Genomic DNA, 20,788 nt, shown 5'->3' with positions numbered 1-20,788 from the left:
CCTAAAAGAAATTTGACCGGAATATTGCTTTTCACGGTCGCTTTATTACAGCGAAAGCTGCTTGTAAAAAATGTATTGGTCTGTAATTATGAAACCACTTATGATTGGTCAATTAAACCCACACAACAAACCACTTACCTAGATAGGCTCGTTTCGGTGCTGGGCTTCTCTGCACGAAGATCTAGTGAAGAGAACTCACAAAATGTTCCATTGTCGGTAATGTAATTTTTTTTTTTATTATTATTGCGTGTACAGCGTTCAGGGGCTGATGGTTTAATTGAAACTGTAATGCAGTTATACAAATGAGTTTGTGTGTGTGTTTAAACTTTTTTTTTTTTTTTGTTGCTAATTTTAAAGCCCATTTATTGCACCATTTACAACCATTATACAAAAATTGTTTGACCAAGAGAATATGAAATAATAAAGTACTTTGTGACCGTAATATTTGACATTCACATTCTTTATTCAGAAATGATTTTGGCGTCTGTTGAACCGGCTTGTAAACTACCCATAAACACAACACAATTTCCACAAAAACGGATTAATTGTGTGAACAGGTTGTATTGCATGAATCATTTTTGCGCTGAACTGTGCATTTCATTAGAAAAACTGTTTTTGTTTTTGTTATTATTATTATTATTAGTAGTAGTAGCTAGTATTAGTATTATTTTGCTCAGCCTTGCCATCACAATAATCGGTGACAAAATACATTTGTTGGAATTACATTAGTTAATTATTATTAGGCTATTGGTGTTGTTTTATTTTTGTTCTTAAAATGCATTTTTATTATTACGTAGACAAAAATCCACAACTATTGCATACGGTTAAACTGATTTTTTTTTTTTGACCGTTTATTTTGGTTTGTTTGTGTCATAATTTTGTGCAAATAAACCACGCCATTTCTTAGGGGAAGAGCACCTTCTTTCAGAAAACAGTAAGGAGGTTCATGAGGTGATGGAACCTCATCAAATAATTTTCTGACAACTTCTTCCGGTTAGAGTTTAATAAATATTTAGCATTCACCTTTTGGTCAGAGTCATTTGGAAAGTCTATTATTGCGCGTTTATATTTTCAGCATATTGTCCAAGCGTAACCCTGTCGTTCCTGAGGTTGGAGGTTTTTGTCAGGTTGGATGATGATCAGTTCATCGCGGCGTGTGTCGCGGTATCACTCCCGGGAGAGCTGCTGGATCTCCGCTGCCCTGAAGACCGTGCAGGAGGATCCTCGAGACCAGAGGCCGCTGAACCGGTGGAGGAGGCGCCGACGGCCCTCTGTACAGATACAGCCCTGCTCCCGGGTCGAGGTTAGACATCAGACTTTGGGGATAAAAATAGGGTGATGGGAACATTCTCTGTAGAGCTGAGTAATTCCCTGCTTCTGCGAGGAGCTCAAGTCCAACCGCTGTCTGCCGTTTCCACTTCGTTCTGTTTGGAAACAAAAACGTGGGCCCTCATTAACTTACAATATAATGTTAAAGTTTTTATATCTACATATTCTCAACAAATGGCTGACATTATTGAAAACGTTCCCGTAGTTTAGCATTATATTTAGACTACTGGTGGGGGTGGTGTTAATTAAATACAGATTTTTTTTATTTATCTTGGCATCAAATAATGTGCGTGAAGCCATTTTTCCTTTATTTTATTTATTTTTTATTTTTTGGGCATTTGACACTAACCCATAAAACAAAGGCGACCCCTTTAGGTGTTTCAATATCTTTAAGTTTTTATGATCTATTTATTTATGCATAATTTGACATTTATATGAAAATGAACGTTTTGTTCTAAGAACACCTCGTGATTTGAAAGTGTTTTAGAATTCAAGGTGCAAGAAGAATATTTAGTAGGCTACTTTTTTTCTTCTATGTAGGAAGGGGTGTAAATTATTTTCAAATTCTTTAATCAACATGGATAAAATTACAAATAGGCCTAGTTGATTTTTCCAACATCGCCTTAATGCAATCAGATCTATGAATATTATTAATAATAAATAAACAAACAAACTGTAAACAAATATTTGGCGCTTCATGGAAAGTTTTTGGTGGTCGAGGATGAATCTGTGTGATATCCAGAACACTCACCCGTCAAATTGTCACTCAGCAAAGAGCCATTTCAGATAAATAATTAATAATTTTGCAATTGTTTAATTACTACGCGGAAGCTAAATTATTGATACACGATGCAGTAATTTATTATTTATGACAAAATGTGTTGAACTCGTGGTGTGCGAGGTTGTAGCCTACATAACTTTTTCCCGTTGTGGTTTTATTTTTATTTATTTTTTTTATAAAAATAAAAGCATGATACAGCACAAAACTGCTACAATTAATTTTTGACAGCATAATATTGATATGATTAAAATTGCTTAAATATAAAACCTGATTTTAACCTTTAAATTTAACCCCCCTCCTTCAAGTGGTTCGACCCGCATAATGGCTGCTAGTCAACTGCATCTTTGTCAGCGTGCAGAAGTGTGTGAGGTTTCACAAGATGTTTGTATTCACCTGCGGTTTTGGTACCATGTTTTGACCTGTGTGTCGGTGAGGTTGAGAGACGCTGCCAGCTCCATCCTGTCCTGCACGCTCAGGTACTTCTGACGCTCGAAGCTGCGCTCGAGCTGCGCGAGCTGCTGATCAGAGAACGCAGTGCGCGCTTTACGAGGCTTCTTCAGCCGGGAGCTGGGACTGTCTCTGCTGCTGGAGATTTCTCGATCAGCTTCGTCTTTCACTGAAAACCCCATGCACATATTTACACCATAAACATTTGTCATTTAGACAGAGGTTTGTTATATTGCTTATTTCACATTAGAAAATTCTGATATTTTCATTAGGCTATTTAAAATTAGCCTAAAAAATAAACAGCACTTAACAGTTTTTGCTAATATTATTTTGCTACCATTATATCCATCTGAATAAATGACTACCAAAACAGGCGTTATTTCTTAAATACCCTGTTTCGATTGCAAATAAATGTAACGATTAATTGCATTGAACTGTTGTAAGAACGAAGTGGAAACAAAACGACAATATGATCATAAAAATATAAATAATTTGAAAATGCTGTAGGCTAGCTACTTATTCGTAGCCTACTTATTTTGTGATCTCTTAAAACCTCCGTTTTCAGCCTAATTTCTAATTTTAGATATTTTTAAAACAAAAATATAAATTTCATTTTTAGATTTATCTTTACTTTGTAAGTTTTACCTAATTTCTTGGGAATGTAAAAATGCATAAGGGCGTGTGACCATATATCCATTTGTAATTTAAATCTTAATTTAAAATAATAATAATAATAGTGTGTCTCACCCCTGTATTCACTGTCCGAGGACGAATTGCTGTGAAGTTTGTCCATACAGTCTTCAGCATCTTGTGCTGACTGTCCAGTGCTGGAATAAGGAGCACAAGCTGCCAATGGTTTGCAGTCCGCTAGTATGTCTCTGATCAAGAACGAGGACGTGACTGTTCGCGGCTGCTGGGATAATTGTAAAGGAGAGTCCAGACCGAGAGCTCGAGCGTGTCTTTGCACCGCGTCTTCTACCGAAGTCCGCCTCGGGGAGGGAGGCGACGAACAGCCGCTGTCCAGGTCCGACCGCGGGCTCAACTCCGCTGGAGACATGCACTCCTTCTTCGACATACAATGACTGCTCGGTCTCTGAGTGAGTAAAGACTCGATCCCAAAGCTCGACCCGTTTGATACTTCCATCGCGAGACAGATCGATATCAAATGTGCATTTGTCCTTTTTGACACTGGTTTTGGTGATACAAAGAAAATGTTTTGACTCAAAACAGTAAAATTAAATTATAATTATGGCCATAAAAAAAGTCTGTCAAACTCCTTGTGATCCTGTCCCAGGAAAAAAAAGGTCCACCTTTTTAACTTAGCGATTTTTACCAGATTATCCTCCTGTTGTTGAATGCAGGTCAGTTTTGTTGAATTTGTCCTCGTACACTCCTTCAAAAACGATTCCTTAAAATGCACCGGTCAGTTTCAGCACCAAGGACAGGTACAACTAGGCTACATAAGAACAGCACTGTCAGCACTCATTATAAAACTATTCATCAGCTTGAAAACATGTCTGGCTTTCTAGAGACACAACTACAGCCATACAAAGCCCCAAATCCTCTGACCTAAACCCGATGCTGATGTGTACAATTCTCGTCCAGGTCTGCGAGGACTAAACCTGTGTAACAGTATAAACACAGGCAGTGATCTCCACGACCTGAAAATGACACCCTCCAGGAAACGGCCAATACAGGAGGAGGAACAAGCTTTAAAAGGTGTCCATTCCGCGTTTGTCCCGAGCGCTACGTCGTTATTGGTTAAAAGGTGTTTTTGGGGGGTGATGATCACGTATGTGTTATGGGAGGGGGAGAAACATACCGTAGTCAACCCTCCCTCTTTTCTTCTATATAAAAAGCAGGCACGTATTACGTGACATCTGGATCCTGCACTAGGTGCCGGATTCTACATTTACCACTTCACCACTATTTCCTTTTTTCCTCTTTCAGAGCAACCTCTAAACCACAGGGTTTTTAAACATGTACAGAGATCCCCAGCAGAACTCTGATATCCCAGGGACCAATATAAAATGCTAGATTTTTATAGATAACACTTCGGTTTTTATTAGATCTAAAATGTTTTATGCTATATATACACTATATATAGTTATAAGTTGATATAGTGTAGACAAAATAAAAACCAAAAGAACAAATTATGTAAGTTTATTGAGAGATTAATGCCTGATACAGTGAGGCGCTGAAATGTAATAATTTTAACTCTGTTAATCCACTGTGTAAGTGCCTTGACCCAGAATCCCTCTCCTGCTTGCAGACTCTGAATGGTGGGTGCTCATGGCTTTCTTCCGGGCTTCAGGATCTCGAAAGGTGTCCAGAGCTGGCCCCACCTGCAGAATACAAAGCAGAGTATCTCATAAATCAAACACTGGTTTTCAGCAGACTTGGATGCTATCTGGGTATGGAGAGACATTATTTTGGTTAATATATACATAAATTGTAGCAAAAAGAGTATGCAATCTCATCGGATCTGATAAATCATCCTAGAGTAGGAATATAGATTGAGGCCTATTGCATTTCATCAACGAAAACAAAAAGTTTTGAATGACAGAGGAAAGTAACATGGATGGCACTGATGGAACCATGGAAGACTTTCTGTTTTTGATACACAAAAGTGCAGTCAGAATAGTCAAACATTAAAAAACACATCCCTGTAAAAGGCAGCAGAGACGATTTGCCCATGTTTTACTTTTGTAGCATCTAAGCTGGTATGTAATAATATATACTGACAGCTATTAAATAATAAAAGTTGTTGCCACAGCACATTTATAATTTGAACAATGGCTCAAAACAGACAGATATTTAAGAAAAAGATGTATGAAAATTAAGATTTTATATGTCTACCATCCTCCAAAGGTTAGTTTATGTTTACTGCATATTTCTGAACAGTGAAAACACGTTGAAACTTTAACGGTGTCACATCACATTTGAAATATATGTGCTTGTTTTTCTTTTCCTTTTTCTATTCTAAAAAATCTGTTGCCTCCCACAAACACTTTTGACACCTCCAAACCTTTTTGAATTAAATAGGAGGAACACACGTCTCAAGAAAGGTGGTATGAAAGAGATGTAAGGGAAGGTGACAATACAAACAAACAACAGGAATGAGGGAAATGAGTGTAGAATGAAGAAGAGAGTCAAGGATGCAAATGTTGAACCTGGTGCTATCAGGACAGCTACTTGACAGGCTGTAATGAGCGGAGGTAAATCTTTTATAAGGTTAACGCTCCTCTCTCTCTCCATCAGCTGTCATACAAGAGAGAATTTAGCACAGGCGTGGAACCAAAATAACACTCTCCCTCCCTCATTAGAGCCGACTGAGGGTGGACGACAGGACAGGCAGCCACGGGGTGTGTGTGTTTGTGTGTGTGTGTGTGTGCGTGGTTGGGGTGGGGGTTGTAATTTGCAGAGGAAATCCAGACGGAGAGAATAAATGGGACGGTGGATGAGTGCATGGAAAGAGTTAAAATAAAAACATAGCAGCATGGGATATCAGGGCGTGAAAGAGAGCTTAAATGTACAGTACAAGCAAAATATTCATGTATAACCATGTGCGTCGTGCAAATAAATATATATCCCATTTAGTTGCATTTGTACTTGTTTTGTGTTCCTATAATTGTGTGATACAAAAAAAAAATTGGATCTTAAAATTAAATATTTAGGAGCCTAGAATTTGCTAGAATCTTAAATTCCCACAGCTTTTAAATTGATCTTTTAATAACAGTCCCGTGTCATATGATGGTTTAAAAACTGTGTACATGTTTTCCAATTTGATGTTTTACAACAAATATCATTCTCAATAACAATATTTATATTTATATTATATTTATATATATTTATATATTTATATTATATTTTGGGGAACATTAATAATTTATCCAACAAACTTGTTGTGACTATATATTTTCATTTCCACACACTGTCAAATTAACGTCAGTAAGAAGTCTCACAACAGCCTCCGGTTTATTTTAAATTGGACCTAGCCATGTTCAAGTTTGTAGCCATTTTGTGAATCTTTTTGGCGGATTAATTATCACTACATAAGTCATTTTTTCATGAATCAAACACAAATGATTGGTCTAGTGCTTTTTTCGTTGTGCTCAAGAAACACCAACTCACACTTAAATGAGGTGATATCAAATATCGACAAATCTGTGTTTTCAACTGGGTTTTAGAACAGAATCTTTTTATTTATTTACTTCATTTTTTATTTTTGCAATTGCATTTGTGTCCATTTTTAGTCACGGTCTGGAGCCCTGCGTAAATAAATACTGTGGCTAGTGCATATGTATTGTGGTTTTCCATCAAGGACCATCATTAGCTCAGCATGAGTCCGATTCCTCAATCGGAAGCATTGGGGATTGTCAATAGAGAATTTTTATGCATTGCTGATAGGTAAAGCTGTCTGGCTGGTAGTCTGCTTGTCAACGCAAAAACCAATAAACACAAAGCACTTTTGATTTACAGAGGGACAGAGGGACCAAAACTAAAGGGGTTAGTGTACATTTGAACAATCATTAGGGCTTGAGGCAGATAGTTACTTTCAACATTGACTTTTCAGCAAGCCATCAAGCCAAAATTGTGGGCACTAGGAGTGTTTTCACCTGCTGGAAACGAGGCATTTTCCACATGGATGGGGCCTCAGGCAAGGGGCGACTCTTGCGGAGCAGGGTCGTTCGTGTATCCTGTATACGTCCAAGCTGAGCCTGTGAAGGATTCAGTAGATACTTACAGTTTAAACACTCTTCTCATAGAAGCGATAGTTAACATTAAAGTCATTTTGTGATATCTTCAACAGACCTTCTTATGCTGATGGGCCTGAAGGATTTTGTCCTTAGCCTGCTGCTCTTCCAGCCATCTCTGAGCATACTTATACTCAATGAGATCTGAGATTGGGGTGGATGGTCTAAAGTGGAACAAAACTTTTTTTTTTAGGTTGCCCACATCTGAATACACAGAATTCTGTTATTTACACTTGTTTCGGTAGATAAAAGCAGAATAAAATTAGATAATATATTTAAAATAATTTTCAGCCATCATTTACTCACTCTCGTGTCATTCCAAATCTGTGTAAATTTCTTTCTTCTTTGGAACACAAAAGAAATACATTTTGAGAAATGCATTTAGTTTTTTTGGTCCATATACGACAGAAGTCAACCAAACTGTCTGGTTACCAACATTTTCTGATTCGCTAAAGAAAGTAAATCATGCAGGTTTGGAATGGCATGGGGGGGTGAGTAAAATGATCACAAAATGTTCATTGTTAGGTGAACCATCTCTTTAATATTTAATAGAATATTTTCAACTTTACACTTCTGCAAGTGAATAGGCTATGACCCTCAAACGGTCCCGTTTCCACAACAGATTTCATGCAGTATTTGAGTCCCTTCTGTATGAACAAATAATCGACAGTGACAGTGTTATGACAGTGACAAAACTGTTGTGTTCATCCACCAAATCTGAATTATTTGATTCGCCTATAGAGCACAAAACTGATGGGATTAGCCTGTGGAAGACAGTGACTAAAACCTTCAGATGGTTCACATCTCCAGTATACAGTATGTACCCTATGCCTTTATGCATATTCGATCTGTGCATTGTGATCAATGGCTCAACATCTTAATGGGTTTAAAAGGCAGCTAAGGGAGCCTCCCAATCCAATCACCCTATCACTGGGTGAGCTTCTGGGTAGTGCAGTGGAATGAGGAGCGCTATTCCCTTTCACTGGCATTCAATCTTGGTATGCCAGGTGTAAAGTTGTGAAAACAACATTCTTATGCCTCAAATAGATATCTCCAGATACATCTCTTGTGTGTATGTGTGTGCTGTTTTTAATGTGTGTGTATGGGGATGGTGACATTTTGTGCAAGGATCCTCATTAGGGCTGACCGTGGCATTGGCAAACAGCATTTGATGGATAGAGTGCAGGACCAAACAAGTCCCTGTGGACCCCTGATCTTACCTTTCATTGCTCCAGACTGCCTTCCTCCTGACTGGCTCTTGAAACACACTCTCACCTAGCACTTCTTACACTGGATGTATAGACATCGTGTGTGTGTGTGTGTGAGAGAGAGAGACAGAGAGAGCAAAAGAGAGGAAGTCTGGACACTGTGTTTTCAGTTAAATATTTCAGCTCCATTTCAACAGTATCAAGGCCCAAGAGGACGAGAAAAAAAGCAGGCAGAAGGAAGGAGTGAAGGGAGCTTGTGGTGCTGAAGACCGCTGTAATAATCCTACCTATGCTCTCAGTAGAGTGCTCATGTCATATCTCAAAGATGAGTGCTCTCTCCTTTCCTTCTCCTTCTTTCTTTCTGTTTCTTATAGATAGAAATCTCTGTACCACTTTCGACATACATTTCTCTATTGCTTTCCTGCTCCGGTCTTTTGCCTCATCCAGTAAAGCCAAACATCAAAATAACTTTCCAAATTGATCAATACTCAGCCATCTCTGATTCCCACACAAAAATGGAAAAATGGAGTACAGATCTGTAAATAGGTTTTCATGGACATATTCATTGATCCGCTTCCTCAATATATCCGGGTATGTAAATTATAATTTCTTTTTCCAGATTACAGAAACTGGAAATGTGAATCCTTTTCAGTTATGTGGTCACTGTTATGTGATTATTGTTTTGCTGTTCTCTCACTGTGGTTTTGTTGTCTTTTTAGATGCCTTTTGAAACATCATAATTCACTTCACATATTAAGTCTCCTTTAAATGATAGATTGATATTTTTTCTATTACTAACTGAACATTCGCTGAACAAGAAATCTGTGGTTGCTGAATGATGCATTTTGTATTTAGTAAATGAACAAATGCAAAATGACAAAACAAAGCAGTGTTACTTGAAACAATAGTTTTAGAGAACCAAAAAATCTGAATGCATCCACTTACATAACGATGTGAAAAGTGAGGGGGACATATTATAAGCCTTATAAGACTATCTCATGAATATTAATTACAGAAATAATATTCGCCCAGAAGTCCTAAATGATTTGCTGAAATGCTGGTAAAAAGGTGCTGGCCAGATAAGGATTTATTCAATCTAATGCTGATACAACCAATTGACAGATGCTTCTTCAGATGCTTATTTACATCTCTGGCTAGTGGCTACAATTTGCAGTCAAGCAAAACGAAATTCTGCCAAATATTAAGATTATTTTAAAAATAATTCCCCAGAAATTATTATTATTCATTTAAGTTAAATATCTATAATACAGTACAGTATGTGTCTAAAATATAATTGTTTATTATGCCTGCAATACTACAGAATATCTGTACAAACAAAAAAAAAATATTTATTTGAAATGTTCTTATAGACAAAGCTTTTTGGTAAACGAAAAATCTTCTTGTGCGGTGTCAACTGTTTTTGAATGTTTTGATTCGCTGCCTATATCTGATGCGAGGGTGTGTATATGTGGGTGGGAGATGTAAACAGACAGTGGGAAAGACACAAAGCCGAGGCAGAAAAAAATGTGTAATTTAAATGCATATCAGTATGTAGAAATGAATAACCACTTCTTTAAAAAAGAACATAGTAACAGCCTTATTAACTGGAATATCAGTATTAATATTTTCTTTTGAAAATGTACATTATTTGATTGAGATAAAACTGAGATCATAACGGTGAACACACAACACTCACCTGTTAGTAACACCAAGCGTAGCATCTGCTGGTATGTGAGATGGGGCAGACCTGCGAAACCCCTCTCTGGTCAACGGCTGGCGCCGAATGTCATGGGTGGCACGGTACTGTTGCAGCTCTTTAGCAGTAACCAAGCCTGACTTGACCCCTTCACGGTTAAGGGCCATAAAATCCCTTTCAGCCTGCCTGTTTCTGGTAGACATAGTGTGAGTGTGCCAGCTGGAGATAGCTATAAAATGAAAGAGAGAGAGAAATCACAGCAGAAAAAAATACTATGAAATCAAGAAACACTTAGTTCAGTGCACAAAACTTATTTGATGAGAAGTTATTTTCCTTAAAAATATCAAAACAAAATAACTTTAATACTTAAGAAGCTTGAGAATACTTGAGAAGCGAAACTGCAGACGATACAAATACTATTTAAAAGATGTTTTTCTTGCAATGTGGCAACTTTAGACACTGAGGATGCAAAGCATACTGGTTTCTTAGATATAAATAAGTTATATTTTATTGTACCAAAAGACCTCTGGAAAACTTATATCAATATAAAAAAGTTTAAAAAGTTTAAAAATACTTCTAACTTATTCATAACACTGACGTTAGAAATATGAGCAGTATTCAAATCTGTTAGGTACAGCCATAGACAGATCAGCAGTTTGAGGACGGCTTTGGTGACTGACAGCTCTCCTTCATGACACCAGGTAAATAAAAGTAGGCATGGGCATGTTCAAAACCAAGTAGAGATCAGTTTTGGATGTTTTCTGCAATAACGTTACATAAGGATTTGGGATGAGTGAGCTTAGATAAGCATGACAGGGTAACCTCAGCCTAGAACTGCATCATAGTTTATGGGACTGTATAAGAGCTTGGCACTTGCAGTTGGAAGTGCATAATTAAAGTGTGAGATGTGGAGCCAGTGCAGAAGCCAGCACAGTTTAGTATGCTAACAGGAGCGCACTGACAGCACAGGCTATGTGCCTGAGGGGACACTTACTGAAGAAAACACACTGTGACATCATCCTGTGACAAGAGTTGATGGGGAGCGGGTGTGGTGTCTCATAAACAAAGGCTTCGAGTGAGTGGAGATGGAGCTTTATAATGACTGAATCATAATGATGAGGTTTGGAATGGAAAGCCAACAGTGGTAAAGTTCTAAAGGCAAATAAAGCCACCTACCCTCTGGCACCCCTCCATCCTGAACTGAGGTAGCTGTCCCGAAAACAAAGTCAGGTCCTGGATAGGACAAACCTCTCGACTTGGTCTTTCCAAGAGCTGGCTATAGAGAAAACACAGTAAACAACTTAAATTCTAAATGTAATTTTTTTTTTTATTATTATTGTAAGTGCATTTGAATCATTATTCAAATCTAAATATTGATATACAGTATTTATAAATAATTATTACTTTAATCTAAATATTTATTTAATTTTGTCACCCAAAATCCTTTTTGTGTGTCTATTTTTTGACAGAACAGTAGTTCTGGTTTTTCAAAACCTTTTTTTTCTGAACCTATAAACTGTCAATCAAACTGTCAATCACCCTCAATTACATCACCATGATAGAGGCGCTGTTAAACTGAAGCACTTAACGACACGAGACAATGCATGCATCACAATGTCAAAGTTTTATGGACCTCAAGAGTGGCAGCTGATTTCTTGATTGACAGGCAGTTTTCCAACCCTTACCTTCAAACCCTAGCACACCAAAGCATCTGATTGTGTCTATTAATAAAATCATAATTATGCACAAACTTATTACCATAAAAAAATGCCGCAAAAGAAACCCAAATGACGGCAGTGTCTGGAAGCACAATAAAAAACGAACTCCCATTGAACGTTGATGTGAGTGATCTTGATGGCTGATTTCTTCAGTCAGGACTCAGTCTGAATCACTAGCACAATGTAGTCCAGTCAGTTCATGCAGAGTATGATTTATGTCTCCAGAGTCAGAACTGTAAGATGATTGACAGCTAAAGAGTTGAAAAAGGCAACATTTATCCTGCAATGTGTGTGTTGGGGGGTTGTTTGGGAGGGGGATATTTACCCCTTATCATCGTCTACTCGGAGAGAAGCTCTCATGGGGCAAAAGAAAAACCCACTATATTTCTCTAAGCTCTGTTAAACAGCTCAAAGCCTAGTTTTAAGAGCAGATTAGCTGCGAAAAAGTGGAAAATTGTGAATCAAACCACAGCAAAGGTGACAACCGGATGTATCAAAAGTGATCTGTGGAATATGGTGCCTGAGCACACCAGAAGCACGTATCTTTGATCTGTGATGGAACATGAGGGAGGTGTGCTCATGTGTCAGTCACAGAGTTACATTCATGTCAGCGGCTCTCCTCACGCTGCCGTATGCGATTTTTGGAGGGAGAAAGGAATCAGCGCAGTGAGTCTGTCATCATCTCTGGAGATCTCTGTGTGTTTGCAGTGCTCTAAAGACTTAATTCTCGGTTAAAAACCCTCAATCCTTCATTATTCTGAGCTTTGAATAGTCTACATTGAAAAATGGATTTGAAAGATATTTGTCACTGGACTCCCACCAATCATGCTGGGCAAGTAAAGCTCACCAAAAACCGAATTCGACTGCCAAACTTGGCTCTTTTTTATGGCGAGTTCCTAAGCACGGCCAAATTGAGATCATCTAAATCTTTCTTGGCCTTTTTAACTCAAAGACACCCAACCTCTAGTTAACATTATCTGTTGAAACGTATCAAACGCTTCTTAAAAGCGTCAATCTCTTGAGTAAGCGCCACCAGGCTTCTCGGCCAGCCCTATAATCCCCTTCGCAGTTTTAATCTGCAGATTGTTTTGAGGAGATCACTTAGAGATGCCTGAAGGAACGTGTGGACTGTTGGCGTAAAACGGCTAATCAGACCCCTCAAAACATTATTGGGCCTTTCATTCGCAATAAAAGGGCTGAAAGGGAAGAGAACAACAGAAAAGGCAAGTCAGGCAAAGGATTATGTTAAGCAAAAGCTCCTTTTATATTGTCATTTATTGGTGATCTGTCTCTATTTTGTGTTTTCATTAACCAGGCATGGACCTGCTGAATGAACCAAAGAGAATAGGGCCGCTTCAGGAGACTACACGAGGGTCAGCGGGAGCAGATTATTCGCACAGGCTAAAAGAGACCGAGAACAAGGGGACATAATCACCTCTTATTAAGGAGACCCCTTCAGTCTATTCAGACCCCTGTGCTTTAATTTCACCGTCCTTTTGAGCTTTTCTTACTCATGTGTGCATGTGGGATTTCGCTTGAGCTTCTGTGATTATCTTAGTTAGCACTGAGTCCATCTCTGAATTTTTCAGTCCCGTTGACCGTCCTGTTTGAACACTTGCACAAGTTTTTTTTGTTTTTTAGATGTTGCGAAATCCATGTGGTATTTGTCTTTTTTTCTCCTTAATCTCACCCAGACATCATTCCCGACAGCTTTTGCTACTAGATTTGCACACATTTTAGAGAGGAAGCTTCTGGATAAAACTGGTCTGCTCCTCCTGTCCAAGACCTAGTGGGTTTATTTGGTCCCCGTGGAACCGGTTTAATCTTATCAGGCAGCGGCATGGAGAAGTGCAAGCCAGGCTTGATCATCTCATCTCAACATTGCTGACAGACAGCTTCGCCATGAGTTTCTCCGTCAGACTTACAAATAAAATCGCCCACGATGATGATTAGAGGATAACGGCAGTAATGCTCACCGAACTGTCTTTTCCCGCTCTTCCAACCCAGTTCAGCGCCATCTGGTGCCTGGTTACAGGACAGCAGGCACATGGGCTTAACATTAATCTCTTCATCTCAACTAAACTAAATAGAGGGAAGGAATGGCGGAGAGAAAGTGTTTTGGGGAAGCACTAGAAAGAATCTGTATCTTTGTCACTATGTGATCTGATACAATTCATGGGGAGAGAATTCAAATATATTCCCTGTCATGAAGAAGCAGAGGAAAGTATTGATCATTTCTACCTCCTCATTGTATATGCAAGAAGGCAATCCAGAAAATGCCAACATGTTTAAGTCAGCTTAAAAAAATACATTTATTAATAAGGATTAGGTCAAAAATGCTGAGAGGAGAGAAAGTGGAATCATAACCCTAACTTTCTCATCAGATCACAGCTTTTCTCTTCTCTAGCTAAATCCGTCAACTCTAAATTAATATCAGCCCACTTCTAAAATCCCCAGAATGTCAATGCGCGCATATGTGCAACGCAAACATACACGCACATTCATCTCATCTCCTCTATAGTCTGGCTGGTTATTAAGATGCTAACTCTCTTTATGTGTGGCAAATCCTGAAGCTTTGGGTATAATTGATGAGGCATTTCCATAAAGAGGGCCAGCTAATTGGGAGCATGTGTCTGGGCAAGCTCGTGCTACCCTTCTTCAATACAGATGAGTGTTATCCTACCGCTTTAGATGTATGTATGCTTGAGTATGTATGTATGGGTGATTTTAATAAAAAACAGTCCACAACTTGGATCACCAACTGCGTTTAAACCATGTGAATAAGAGGTGCATTAATTAGACATGTCCAAGAGTTCAAGCTGTCCTTAACCTGGACTAAACTTGTGCATGGACAATCAAACATGCAGCTGGGTCAGTGGCATTATTTATTTAGTTATTTTACATTTACATTACATTTATTCATTTAGCAGACGCTTTTATCCAAAGCGACTTACAGATTTTCTGTCTTTATTCATTTATTTTTAAATTCACGAACAATGCAATTGATATGCCATAGATAATAGATTAATTCATTAGAATTAATAGAAATCAAGAACCCCACAGTCTACATAAATAGTTAGCATTATAACTGAACAAAGACAAGTATGATATATGTATTAACATTCTTTTAAACCATAAGTGAACAGACTACATATGCCGAAGGTCCCTTATCATATCTCATTTACATTTATATATTATGCAAGCAGTTTACAGTTATGTATTGGGTTCATGTATCTGTCTCTCTGTGCTTGTGTCTGCAGCAGTCCCAGCTGGATCCCATTAATAATAAGGCCCTGTGTTGCTACAGCGACTGTGTGGAAGCTAAAGCACCTTGCAGAGGTGATAGAGAGGCACTCTTTGCACGGACCTAAGTGTAGATGCCTACGAACAGTTGGGTTGGGTGAAGGTCAACGATGACACCAGTTCCTGTGCAATTCAAATAAAATCTACAGGCCAGTTAAAGTCTCTAGGCAACTGTACTAAATTTTTGCTTAATTCTTACCAACTCTCTCTCTCTCTCTCTGATAATGCTTTTTAAAACATATTTGTATTAATCTGGTTTAGTTAATTCATGAAAAAAAAAAACAGCTTTAGGGCAGACCACATGTACATAATAGATTTGCGCTGCAGGCGAATATTGGCTACAGTACAGATTTGCTTAAGAATGAACCGCAGATTGCCGTGTGTCTAACATTAGCTACATAGGCTGAATGAAGTGAATGGTAATGAGTGGGAAGAGGGGACGGTGAATGGGGACCAGCCAGCCTGCTGCACAGCAGGGCTCTCTCTCTCAGACACCAGAGAACAACAAAAGCCCCAAATCTGCTCCCCTGATCTCTAATTTACTGGTCATCAGGGAATACAGGCATGAAAACAGGATTTATTGGCCATGCCTCATCAAAAAGGAATTAACAAGAGGAGAGGAATGGAGAGGAGAGTTCTTTTTGTACTTTTCTCACTATTGACTTTTCAGTCACAAGCACAGAAAACCACACTTTGGGTGCTCCTTTTTACTTTAAGGCCCATTAGCACATTACTAAGATATATATCCCTTTTCCCCACGGGACAGCCATACATCAGCCCTGCATAAGCAGAGAAAACTTCTGCGAAGATGAACTGCTGCACAGACCGACAAGACATGTGCTCAGCACAAGGGACTTGCTGCAGTTGGCCTATTTCTTAATGATTATGAGCCTTTCACAGATCTCAATTTATATTGCAGGTTAGCAAAGAAGGTTCAATGTTCAAACCTATACAGCTCTCAAAGCTAGACGTGCGAGAGGGAAGAAATAGAGCAACATCAGGCAACGCCATAAGAACAAAGGCTTAAATCCTCACAGATGACTCTGTCATTGTTCCAGCGCATTGCCAAAACCTGTAGCTATGACTGCTCACAATGAAAAAGAATGAGAAATCCTTGATCTCATGAGACTATAGGAACATGCACGCAGTTCATTATCATAGTCATTTAAATACAGTAATCCTATTTTCTGCATCAGTCAAAAGGGGCATATCAAATAACCCTAGAGAACATTAGAGAGAGAGGAGGGGCGAGAGCAAGCAAAGGTCTAACAGAGGCATCTTGTCCCACCAGGGATGGATGGGATGATTGGATGAGTGTAAAAAGAGAGAAAGGCCATGGGAGCGAAGGAAAAGGAGAAACACTGAGGATTGTGCAGGTTCATTTCATTCTTCCTTCTGCTCCAATGGAAGACTTGATGAAGTTGAAATGAAGCAGAATTAGATGAAAGATACGCGGGAAGTACTTAGTTAGAGATCCAAGACCTGCACTGGGTTTCAGAAAGAGGGTTTACTAGAGGAGAAGGCAGAGAGAGAGAGAGAGAGAGAGAAAGAGCAAACATGATCTGTACCATCTTTCTTAGAAACACCATTCCTCAAATCTCAGTACTGCACTCTCTTAAAAATTAGTGTTCCTGTAGCTCAATTGGTAGAGCACTGCGCTTTGAAGTGCAAGGTTGGGGGTTCGATTCACCGGGAACACATGATATGTAAAAATTGATAGCCTGAATGCACTGTAAGTCGCGTCTGCTAAATGCATACATTTATTTAATTTATTTAATTTTTATTTAAAAATAAATGTTCTTGGGTGCAGTCTATATAAGAACCTTTACAATCAATTGAACATTTTAACTGCACTAAAAGTTTTAAAAGTTCTTCAGATTATTACACTGTAAGAAAAAGAAAAAAATCAAGAAAAAATTATTGCCTGAAAATTTTTCCATTGCATTATTGTGGAAACACACTTTTGGAACCTTTATTTGTAAAAGTTCACACTTTGTTGTACACACAAGTTATTAACAGAAAGCTGTTAATGTTGTGTGATTTCTTGCCTTTATTTCGTTAAATTTATTGAATATGATTTTTTTTCATTAAAAAAACGTGAAACATTATAGGACCCGACATTAAGCTTTACATGAGCTTGTCGGACAAGCAAATCAATAATTCACTTGTCCAAAAGTTACTTGTCCGGGAAAAAAACGTTTTTGTTTTGTTTGTTTTTTGTTTTTTTGGAACAAATGTAATTTATTCAGAAACAGTCTCATCAGTGCTCTATCAGGTATTACTTTAATCAGCATATTTTATTTAGATATTTTCCTTAAGTTTTAACCTGTTAAATGTCACCGTCCCGTATACGGGACGCCTAAATTTACTTCAATATATTACAATTATATCCTAATCTAATCATGACAAACTATATATCGTTGGAAAGGTCTAAGACTCCTAAATAGATATTTGACCATGTTATGTTGTTAAAAATTAGGAAGGAACAGTAAAAGATTAATTTATAAAAAGAGTGCACCTCAAAACATATACATCATAACAGGAGTTCTGACCTTTGTCACAAAAAATCTACTCCGCTTCCTTTTTCCCTATTACATGTTTTAGTAATCATCATAAATTATATATCATTTGAAAGCTTATATACTCCAAATTCATCTTATGAAAACCATTTTGAAATCGGACACTGCGTTACCATGGAAATCATACTTTAAAATCTTTTAGCGTGATCCTCCCCCTCAGTGGGAGGGGTCATATTCCAAATATATTACGGTCTTTTAGAATCAAAACTTTTCATAATCTTGACAAAATACATATCGTTGGAAAGGTCTGAGTCTCAAGATTCCATATTTGGTGGTTATTTTGTCATAGACATAATATTGAGAGAGAAATTGATACATTTGTGACAAACAAATGCATCCAAAAAATTCAATGGAGTTTCAATGGCCCCCGGTGGCTTTTTGTGGTATAACACCTAAACAGAAATGCATATGAACCTACATTTTTTTTATATCAACTTCAAATTTGGAACACAACTTATTTAGACATATGGCTTTAATTTTATAGAAATTTTGGATTAAAACATATTTTATAAAATATTTATTTTATATAAAATATAATAAAAATAAAATAATAAATGTATTTACAGTAAATTTAAACTTCTATAACTTTTTTATGCTTTCATTTTTTTTTAAATGATTTCACTTCTGCAATAATCTGTAGATTGTCTTCTTTAAAAAGAGACCAACCTTTGGTCTGTATTCAAAAGAGTTTATGAATTATAACAATTTAAGTGTGAATAGTGTACTTTCACGTGTATGTAAAAAAATGGGGGTGACAGTTAAAAGGTTAAAGATTGCGGTTACACTTTTTACCAAGGCACGTTCTTATTGAGTGAATCATTGATTCAACTGATTTGTTCAAACAACTGATTCATTTAACAAATGAAGCAAGTAACATGGCAAGTAACCCTTTTTATAAATGGTTCAAAAATTAATCATCCAGTAACAAAAGTCTGTTGTGTGTTGCTCGGAGATGCTCGACTGCTTGGTGCTGTGGCTTCGCCTAGAACCGTTTTTGTTAGCAAATGGAGCAAAAGCGAACAATAATGTGTTTCAAATGTAAGTAAGTTAATATTAGTTGTTTATCTAACAAAATTTGTGTAAAATCAATAAAACATTTGCAATCGAGCTGAAAGTCGGTAAAACATCACTCCTGGTTGTGCGGTGTTGCATATATAGAATATTTATCTTTTTTATTTATTTATCACTTTTCATTCTCGCCAAAGTTTCGGTGCTGTCCTAGTTATAATTTGTTATTAAAATTTTGATCAGGTTACTTGTCCGGTCACTTGCCCCATCACAAAATCCACTTGTCTTGAGCGATGTGTGTGAGATAAAGTAGACATGTGGTGTGTGTGTAATGTGTAGTCCTGCTGTGGTGTTCCAGGAACAGTGCTGAGAAACACTGCACTAGAATCACACAAACATCAGCGTCACGGATTAATTCAGAGACTAACTTTGCCATCTAGTGGTCATTTCAGATAGGATAGGACGTTATTTTGTTGTGCGTTTCCAAACAATAAGGTGGAAATTCCAACATTTATTTGTGATAACACAGCAGGGATTTTACATTAAGACTACTTATTTGTTTGTTTATTATATATGCAAGAAATAGAAATACGTTTACTAAGTTAACTTCCCCAGTAAGTTAAAAGCCATCATATCAGTCCTGACCTTAATTAACAGAGGACGATGCAGCATAGACTCTCTCACCACTCCAACACGAGGACTTTCCATTTCGGACTCCTTTAAACCACAATTGTAAAATAAAAGTATAGATGATTGTACGATATCATAAAAAAGTAAAAATAAAAATGTTTACATGACGATTACACGAAGATCTCCAACCTGTAGGGCGAGACGACAGCTTGAAAACACGTTTCCTGGGTGCTTTCTCTGGATAAACAAACCTTACTGGACCTTGATGTGATATCTGACGTTCAAAAGCACTGTTATACACAAATATATTTAATATTTAATCGATTTTACAGGCCGTGTTTTTATACAGTCTTAGGCCGTGACACGAACCTTCTTCCTGATTGTCTTGCGTTGTCATGGAGATGGGACGCTTCTGTGAGCACAAGTGTCGCGATGTTATTATTTAAGCTTATGATTCTTTTGAACTTAATGCTTGCACTTAGTGATGTATGATGCATTTTGAAAGTCAAAAACATAATATATTTAAAATACCAAAGTCATTTGCATTGACTGGTCATGATCATCACTCCAGTACGATAGAGGGAAGCATTGAACAACTGATGCAAACAGAAGAGAGCACACAAACTGAAATTGGAATTTTATTTTAAATGTATTTTATTATGTATATTATTAGTAGTAGGTTAGCAGGATACAACATTTATGTATTGCCTCAGCGACTGATGCTTCGTTTTACCATCCACAAATTTATTCCACAATGCTTTCATTGTTTAAAATATAGGCTACCAAATTATTGTAGGGCTATATAGGCTTATATTATATAAATGTGGGCTGGGGTCATTTGTGCTTAAATATATGCTGTTACTCTGAATAACGAAAGCACATTATTTCACTGATATTTTGACATTTTATTTTCACTATAAAGCGAAAGTAGACACTTTGCTTCCACTTAATATGATTTCTATGAATATAAAATCACTTTTGTAAATTTCATTTGATGCAGAAACCAAAATGGGTTATTGATGGTAAAGGGATATTGGATTAATAAATTAATTACACACATTATAGCCAGAGTTATAACCAAACCTGAACTATTCGGTTTGTTCACTTTATCCAATAGGTTGTAGTCGTTTGCTTAAAACCTGCATTGTGAATACGAGTTTTGTATTTTCAATTCAAGTCATAGTCTAAAGAAAACCGCATACACCTAGATTTAATGTTAACAAGAACACCTGAAATGTACTGCATAGAAACTGTACATGATGCACTGCATGCATTTATTTTACTAAACGTTTACTATTTTTGAATAATCAGGCAATTTAAGAGAAGACACTT

General features: G+C 37.4%; 2 protein-coding genes across 2 annotated transcripts; both read right to left on the bottom strand.

Moving 5' to 3' along the window:
* Positions 1-444: 444 nt before the first annotated feature.
* On the bottom strand, positions 445-4,273 carry LOC128008710 (barH-like 1 homeobox protein). Its single transcript, XM_052592898.1, has 3 exons — positions 3,305-4,273; positions 2,504-2,726; positions 445-1,424 (listed from the first exon to the last, which is right to left on the bottom strand). Exons 1-3 carry the CDS (start codon positions 3,699-3,701, stop codon positions 1,145-1,147), a joined length of 900 nt encoding a protein of 299 aa, XP_052448858.1. The 5' UTR covers positions 3,702-4,273; the 3' UTR covers positions 445-1,144.
* A 333-nt stretch (positions 4,274-4,606) lies between these two features.
* LOC127987984 (cilia- and flagella-associated protein 77-like) lies at positions 4,607-19,839 on the bottom strand. The gene is made up of 7 exons (XM_052590460.1): positions 19,646-19,839; positions 19,472-19,543; positions 11,395-11,494; positions 10,219-10,447; positions 7,373-7,478; positions 7,177-7,278; positions 4,607-4,902 (listed from the first exon to the last, which is right to left on the bottom strand). The coding sequence occupies exons 2-7, from the start codon at positions 19,532-19,534 to the stop codon at positions 4,780-4,782; spliced, it is 723 nt and encodes a 240-aa protein (XP_052446420.1). The 5' UTR covers positions 19,535-19,543; positions 19,646-19,839; the 3' UTR covers positions 4,607-4,779.
* Between the last annotated feature and the right edge of the window lie 949 nt (positions 19,840-20,788).

Source organism: Carassius gibelio, chromosome A5 (assembly GCF_023724105.1).
Source record: "Carassius gibelio isolate Cgi1373 ecotype wild population from Czech Republic chromosome A5, carGib1.2-hapl.c, whole genome shotgun sequence".
NCBI lineage: Eukaryota > Metazoa > Chordata > Actinopteri > Cypriniformes > Cyprinidae > Carassius > Carassius gibelio.
Note: the sequence above shows the minus strand (reverse complement) of the source record. Positions and strands in the feature narration are given on the sequence as shown.

Bases quoted from the DNA above. Each gene is read 5' to 3' on its own strand.
- LOC128008710 (XM_052592898.1), bottom strand. From the start codon at position 3,701: ATGGAAGTATCAAACGGGTCGAGCTTTGGGATCGAGTCTTTACTCACT. The intron at 2,727-3,304 runs GTGAGACACACT...TGGGGTTTTCAG, and splicing joins CTCGGACAGTGAATACAGGG to TGAAAGACGAAGCTGATCGA. The intron at 1,425-2,503 runs GTGAATACAAAC...GTTTCCAAACAG, and splicing joins ACATGGTACCAAAACCGCAG to AACGAAGTGGAAACGGCAGA.
- LOC127987984 (XM_052590460.1), bottom strand. From the start codon at position 19,534: ATGGAAAGTCCTCGTGTTGGAGTGGTGAGAGAGTCTATGCTGCATCGT. The intron at 10,448-11,394 runs GTAGGTGGCTTT...TTCATTTTATAG, and splicing joins GGATGGAGGGGTGCCAGAGG to CTATCTCCAGCTGGCACACT. The intron at 7,279-7,372 runs GTCTGTTGAAGA...AATCCTTCACAG, and splicing joins AGGCCCATCAGCATAAGAAG to GCTCAGCTTGGACGTATACA.